Source organism: Pteronotus mesoamericanus, unplaced genomic scaffold, assembly GCF_021234165.1.
Source record: "Pteronotus mesoamericanus isolate MK-2021 breed Mesoamerican mustached bat unplaced genomic scaffold, CSHL_Meso_final scaffold_54, whole genome shotgun sequence".
Classification (NCBI taxonomy): domain Eukaryota; kingdom Metazoa; phylum Chordata; class Mammalia; order Chiroptera; family Mormoopidae; genus Pteronotus; species Pteronotus mesoamericanus.
Genome location: NW_026555321.1, coordinates 16,269,321 through 16,276,423, shown reverse-complemented (window position 1 = coordinate 16,276,423; position 7,103 = coordinate 16,269,321). Strand labels below are relative to the sequence as shown.

The window sequence follows — 7,103 nt, the reverse complement described above, 5'->3', positions numbered from 1 at the left end:
TGCTCATTCTGCATCACATTGCCACAGACTGAACGAACTAATGGACACATTTAAGTATTTGAACCTCGTCTAACAGGCACTGTTCGTTCTGTTGTGAGTGGCAAATCAGGGCAGCACATGGAAGGAACATCATTTCTTTTTTGGGCCTAAGGGCATGAATTAGAGACTGTCACTGGAATGAAGGCTTATTTGGGTACCATAAAAAGCAAATATTTGATAACAGTAAATTCAACTAGCAGTAAAGAAATAACGCTTAACACTTAACATAGTGCAAAATAGGTCACTTCAGAGTTTCCTTGCCAAGTGTTTATTTTGCAAGGCAACAAATGTACCGTACTGCTCTAGCGCATCCCCTCATCAACCACCTCATTGCAGAGAGCAGGGCCCAGGTCATGTGTCTTTGAGCACAGTAGGAGTATCAGCAGTTGAAAATAGTAGATGGAAGAAAGTGGCTTAATACACAACCTTGGTATAAGCAAGAAGCCATAATGGAGTTGTCGTAGAATTGCTTGGATAAGGTTATATTTGGAAATATATACGATCCACATAAGTAGGGTAATGTAAGAAAGGCTTAAAAATGTTGCTCATCTTTTAAACAGTGATTCCAAACTATTTTTATTTAACATTTGGTATTGTAAACAGGTATAGTATTATGGATATACACCTTCCACATTTCTTTAATAAGGGTACTTTATATTTTATCAAAAACGTGTATGTTAATAGATTGTAGCTTAGCCTTTGTCAAAGGACATGCAAGTAGTTAGTATTTACATTAAAAGGAATGCCTCAGAAGAAACACCGAATCCATAATATAACCCTTAAAAAGTCAAAAATATTCATTTGTAAGGTAAATTATAGCATCGATATGTTTTCATCTTTTAGATATAATTAATATTTTTGGACCTCCATTGATTTCCACACTACCATGCAAATTTCTGGCTTGTTTTAACACAATAGTCCTATTTCTCTATAGGCTATTTAATAGGGTATATACATTTTAATTGTTCTTTTTGAAAATATCACCAGGCAGTTCATAATACCTCATTTATTGATATTATCATGACAGTCAAGGACCGTAGTATCAGCTGATCACAATAGGGAATAGGGCAGAATTTAATCATGGAATGTATGAGATTGTCATTTTTACTCAATCTTGAACCATTTGAAAATGTTTTCTACTCAAGCTATATATTTTAGATAAGCACAGATATAGATATCACTACTTGGAAAAAAACACTTCGTTTAAGCTCATTAGGACTAAATGTTAATCTATACACATTTTATACATAATATGTACAGACTTTGTAACCAAGTGCCACACAACTAGGGCACACATACATATTAGTTACCTTGGTTTTCAAAGGTTATGTGTCAACTCTGCATATTTTGTGCCAAGGAGATACTATCAACATTATTTTTTGCATAATGTGCAAGTATTATATGGCCACAGAGTGTAATACAAATTAGTGGCAAAGTGCTGAGGGAAGGAATCCATGACAGATTCAGATGTACAAGGTTGAATATTACCCGTAAACTACCTGACTCTGCTAAGGTCTTAACAGCACGAAGCGCTCTATCATGCCCCGCTTTTAAAAAGTCTCTGCTAAACTTGGACACAATGAAGCTTGGTCAAGGAATTTACCATAGCCACCGGCAACAAGAGGACTGGTATGAGCAATAAATGACATGGGGAAAGCAATGTGGAAGATCACCCAAATCTTTTAAAAAATGTGGCATCTTTCCTGAAAACAATTTTACTCACTCTGTCATCACTGTGACTCCTGACATGTGCTTTTCTATTTTTTTTGGCTTAAAATATATTAGCAAGATTATGGTGCTTAAGTTAAAGGGCCTAAGTAAGAATTTTGTTGGTATTGTTGATTTCTCACACACTCACCAATTCTACTGAGAATGTTATTTCAAGTTAGATTATTGGAAATGGGAAAATCTTATTTTGCAACCCATTTTCTCCTCCCATAAAAATATGAGATTTCATACCTCTGACACCTTAAGTGTTGGGCTGTTAAAAAAATTAAGTCTTCTCTCTAGATTTTTCCTTAATCTCAGAGGGAAGAGGAAGATAAGTTTTCTTAAAGACTTCATGGCATACTAGTTTCTATTTATTTTTTAACACCTGAAATCTAATTTCTATTTGAATTCAAGCTCCTTTTACTCAAATGCTTTTAAAAATCCAGTGAACAAGAATGTTTAAGTTTTCTCACTTAAGGATTGAAAACTTTTCAATTTTGAGTTTGCAGCAAACCAGCTGCTTTCATAGTAGTTCAGCTGTGCTTCAGAAGTAAATAGTTTTTAAAAGTGAGTTGGGAGTTTTCAATGATCCCATTTCAGTTTCCTAAGTAAAAGTTCAACACTAAATAAAGCAGCCCAGTTGCCTACCAATGAGCTTATCAGGGCCTAGGGCAATGGCAGGAGAAGAATAGGCCATTTCAGAACCAAGTTTTAAGGAACCCAGACACACCTATTACCATCTAGGAACCCTTTAAAATAGGAAGCAAAATATAAAGTGAATACAAAAAACAAAAACAAAAACAACCCATCAAAAACGGCAACCCTGGCCTCAATCCTATGACCATTAGCACACCTTATTTTGTATCTTTAAGATTGTGTTTAAATTCCAGGTGTGTTATTATTATTTTCTTCATGTGGGTCTTATAGTTATGACATACATAACCAAATGAACTGAATTCACTTATATTCCATTTATAACTTTAAAAAAATACACTGCTCATTAAGGAGTTTTTATACAGAAGGTCCATTTTTCCATACTTATTTTATGTTACTATTAATGGCCTTTAAAAATATCTGTGCATTAGCTTTAAAAAAGTGTTGCCATAATTGAAGTATTGTGAAATAAATGCAGATGAATCCATTCTAAGCACATAACTGCCAGAAACTGGATTTATGTTTTTGTTGGCAAGTCTACAGACCATCCTGCTATCTGTTTATTAAACAAAATGTTAACCTAAAACAGGTTATCATCTTCATAGTTAAACTTTAAAAATGGGCATGTGTTTGTGATTTGAATTTACAATGTTTTGAGTGGCTTTTCGATTGCTCTTTTTAAAACCAGTAAAGTATCAAGAAGGTACTAACATGCGCCTGAGAGGGCAGTCTTTGACTCTTTAAGGTTACTTCACATAAGCAGACAAACCCTACCATGTCATACCATACAAACAATTTTAATTGTGTAGTTACAGTCAATAACCACTCCTAATCAGAACATTTCTGCATAAAGAAAATTGTGATACACTTATAAAAACAACCAGCTGTAACAAAATAGCTGGTGTTTTCATAGTCATAAACTCATAAAAAAGAAATACACCTTTATACAGAAATTTTATACAGATGTAGCTTTAAAATTGATTGTAAACCAAAGGAAGACACATTGCAAACATCAATTATTTTCACATTAATTGCATAATTTTCTAAGGTGATCTATTAGTTTTATTTACCTAAGCTTATTTGCATGATAGTAAAAATTGCATACAACAATAAGAGTGAAGCTTATAGTATGAATTGCTTGGATAACATAGAGCACTTTTTATAGGCAACTGTGTAAAGCACATTTTCTCTATTTAAAACTTTTAAGACACTTTGTTTTACTGCCCATCAAAATACATTTATAAATAGAAAAGAATCAGTATGGTAACAAGAGAAGCAATATTACATTTAACGGAAACTTCCAAAAAATTAATTACAACATGATGCTGCAGGATCTACAAATAAATAATGAGGACTAAATTGTGTTTCACATTTTCTTTTCATTTTTTAAAAAAAAAATCATGTAACAATGAGAATGAAAAAAATTACAGTGAACTTTTATTTCCAAAATAAAAACAAATTTGAATTACGGCAGTGCCATATAATACAAGGCATTTGTTGGCATATGTCATCTTTAAACTGCATTCCACAGTCTATAGTTCTTTTGTAACATACAATAGAGTAACAAACTCTTTTTTTTTTTTCTTTTTAAAATAAGGGGCGAGTTTCCAAAGATCAGTGTGGAGTGTTACAGAAATAATTAAAGGAAGGAAATAATAATCACAGAAGTTATAATGCTTGTTTGAGGCTCCAGAATAATAATAATAATTATTTAAAAAAAAAATCACTGGTATCATGCTAAAGGGGTACACACCTTGGTGTGTCTCATGAACACAAATTTGAATTTTTAATACCAAACAATCCTCAATGCTTCACCTGGGGCTGCCAAGCAGTTTGTAAAACAGTAAAACATTTAGTGCAGTCTGTATTATCCTTTCTCAACTTTCCTGTTTTGTGCAAGTTTCTGAAGATTCATTGGCCAAACCATGAACAAAGGTTTTCTGAGCAAATACAGGTGGATTTTCATTTTGTTGGTAAATACCAGTGGCACTGTTGAATGAAAATAATACTTTTTATCTCAGTCTTTCAAGTCAGCATTAACGTCTGTGTTCCCTTCCACCGCGAGCTCGTCTTCTAGTTTCACCGAGAAAAGGGTGTTAGCGTTTTTATCTTGGACACTCTCTTCTAAATCCTTAAGCAACTCCTCTTCTTTGTATTCGGCCACATCCACCTCTAAGCCGGAGTTGTCCTTCAGCTTGCCGTGGTGCTTGAGATAATACCGCTGGTTCTGAAAGAACTTGATGATGGTGTACTTGGGAAGGTCCAGCTGGGCAGACAGAGTCTGGATGGCCTCTTCGTCCGGGTACAGGCCTACGTCTTGGATGAAACTCTGGAGGATTCCCAGGGCCTCCACGGAAATCTTCGTTCGCGGCCGGGTCTTCTGGCGGCTGTCGTCCTCAGCTTCAGCTGGCGCGGCCACGGTGGGCTGCCGCGGGGGGAGCCGGGGGCCAGCCGGCTGCTGTGCCTGGGGCTGCGGGGGCGGCGGGGCCGGCTGCTGCGGCTGAGGCTGGGGCTGCTGCTGGAAAGGAACAGGCAGACAGTCAGAGCTCTGCGCTCTCCCGGGCGCGCACGCAGCCGGCTACAGCGACCGAGCGCGTGCTTAGGGACGACCACTGCCGGTTTGCTTACTTGATGGGGACAAAGACTTGGGCCCAAAGGCAGGCCAGCTAAATGGACCATAGCATCGGGGGCGGGGGGAATATCAAAATGATGAGAACTGGGAAGACAAGAAGGAATTGGGCTTGGGGGTGTCTACTGGGCAGAATTCCATCTCAGAGATCAGCAGAGACTCCTAACCTTGATTTTCCCCCTGGCACCCCGAAGTGAAAACTAGGCAATCTGAAAATGGGAGCCCTGAACTTCACCAGAAGGCCGCACATCAAATGCGAATATAGCAAAGCAAATTATGATGTAAATGATTAACAAAGACTTAAAAGGAAGATGGAGGACTTCAAAGGCATTTTAGAAAGGTGAGGTATGGGAACCATGAAAGAAATGTGCATTCTGCCCCATGTCATAGGGTGGCTGAATCATGGAGCAAGAACAGAAAGTTTTACTTAAATTACTAACAATATGGATAGTCCTCTGCCTTCTTCGGCATTATATCATCTTATGGGTCCAAAGGATTTGTGAGATTCTCACATTTGTGAATTTCCTACCAGACAGTTCTGATTTAATATACAATGTCTTACCAAATTGCACTAGGCTGACATTGCAAGTTTTTTTCTTACCGAAAAATAAAGGTTCAACCCACCACACAATGGCTAGCGAATTGTTTTGTCTACAGTAAAGTCAGATGTGATTAGGATTTATATTTAGTGTACACAGACACTGTTTCATAATTAGTATCTGTATATGTGCTGTAATTTCCATACACAATTACACAGAACAAAGGTGTGACACATGCATGTAACTGTACTCTCTACCCATCACTCAGCAAAGCAAATCAACCCAAGTAAGCAGCACAGTATCAGAACATTTATACTGTGCCTCAGCAGTACCTGGTATCCCTCTAAGAAGCAATTTCATTAAGAACGATTTACATTTTCAAACAAGTCCTATTTTTATTACTTAACGTATATCTTTCTCTTTTTTGTTTTTGTTAAACAGTTTTTCAGGCTTTCACGATTATTTTACTGCTTGATATTCTAAGGGATTCTCTTTTTCAATTTGTATTTAATACACGCTCAAGGATTTTTTTTCCTTGTGGATTGATAACCCTATTATTGTTTTTAGCTACACATGTATTTTTTTCACAGCAATACCCAGAAATAATGAAGATGATTCACCAAAGATAGTAGAATTTTAGGACTCTGGAAGGTAATGGCATTTTCCCTTAAGGGGGAAAGCTAATATATTATATAGCTCAAGTTCAATTTCATCACACTTCCTAAGCAACGAGGCCATGGGAGTACCAAAAACTACCTGATCACAGAGCTTTCCAATCTGAATTCACAGGGAAGTCTCCCAGTGGATGATTGGAGCCAAGTCCCATGACAGGACAAGCGAAGTACAAGGCTGAATCTGTTGGCACAGTGGTCTCTGCCCGCTGCCATGGTTAGTGTGTCCTTGAAAAGTCTGAATATCTTCACCAAGGGAACAGGTCTTTAAGCCATGGAATCCGCTTCTCTGTGTCCCTTTCTTGCTGGCAGTTAACTCGTGCCCGCTCACCTGAGGAGCAGCACGGAGCCACTGTGCAGGGGGTCAGCAGGCCTGGTAAGAAAACGCCTCTAGTCTCTCCTTTCCCAAGGGTGGTGGGAGAGGGGGTCTAAAGGAGGGACAAGCGGACATGACTCACCCCTAACCTATGTTCTGTGAGGGTACAGGGAGGTAGCTGTAAGGCAGGAAGGGCCAAGAAGTCAGAACGAAGATTCCAATTAGGTTTCCCTCCCCTCCTCCTTTTGGACAGAAGCCAATGTATAAAATTATAATTCTACAAAATTCCTCTATGGAAAACAGCAGTAATTCCTTTCCTCAGGGTCAGTGTAGGTATTAGTTTAAAAAAAAAAAAAAGGTGGTGTGTTTAAATTCTGATTTTTAAAAATGTAAGCTTTTACACACAAAAACAACCCAACTGTAACAAAGACACACTTGCCGAACAAGAAGTGTAAAAAGGGGTTCCTGCCACTTTGGGGGTGGGGAGAGGAACACAAAACACATGTTGGAGAAAGTGTTAATTTTCCTTTCATCCCCCTGAGCAA

The 7,103-nt window shown here is 37.8% G+C and overlaps 1 protein-coding gene across 3 annotated transcripts in view; it reads right to left on the bottom strand.

Moving 5' to 3' along the window:
* Positions 1–1,586: 1,586 nt before the first annotated feature.
* SATB1 (SATB homeobox 1) overlaps positions 1,587–7,103 on the bottom strand; it is a 79,090-nt gene continuing 73,573 nt past the window's right edge. For 2 of the 3 annotated variants that reach the window (XM_054595468.1, XM_054595469.1), the window contains one exon: positions 1,587–4,921. In XM_054595468.1, the coding sequence (XP_054451443.1) occupies positions 4,421–4,921 (501 nt within the window). In that variant the 3' untranslated portion in view covers positions 1,587–4,420. The remainder of the gene's footprint in view (positions 4,922–7,103) is intronic. The other variant, XM_054595470.1, reaches the window with a different exon arrangement.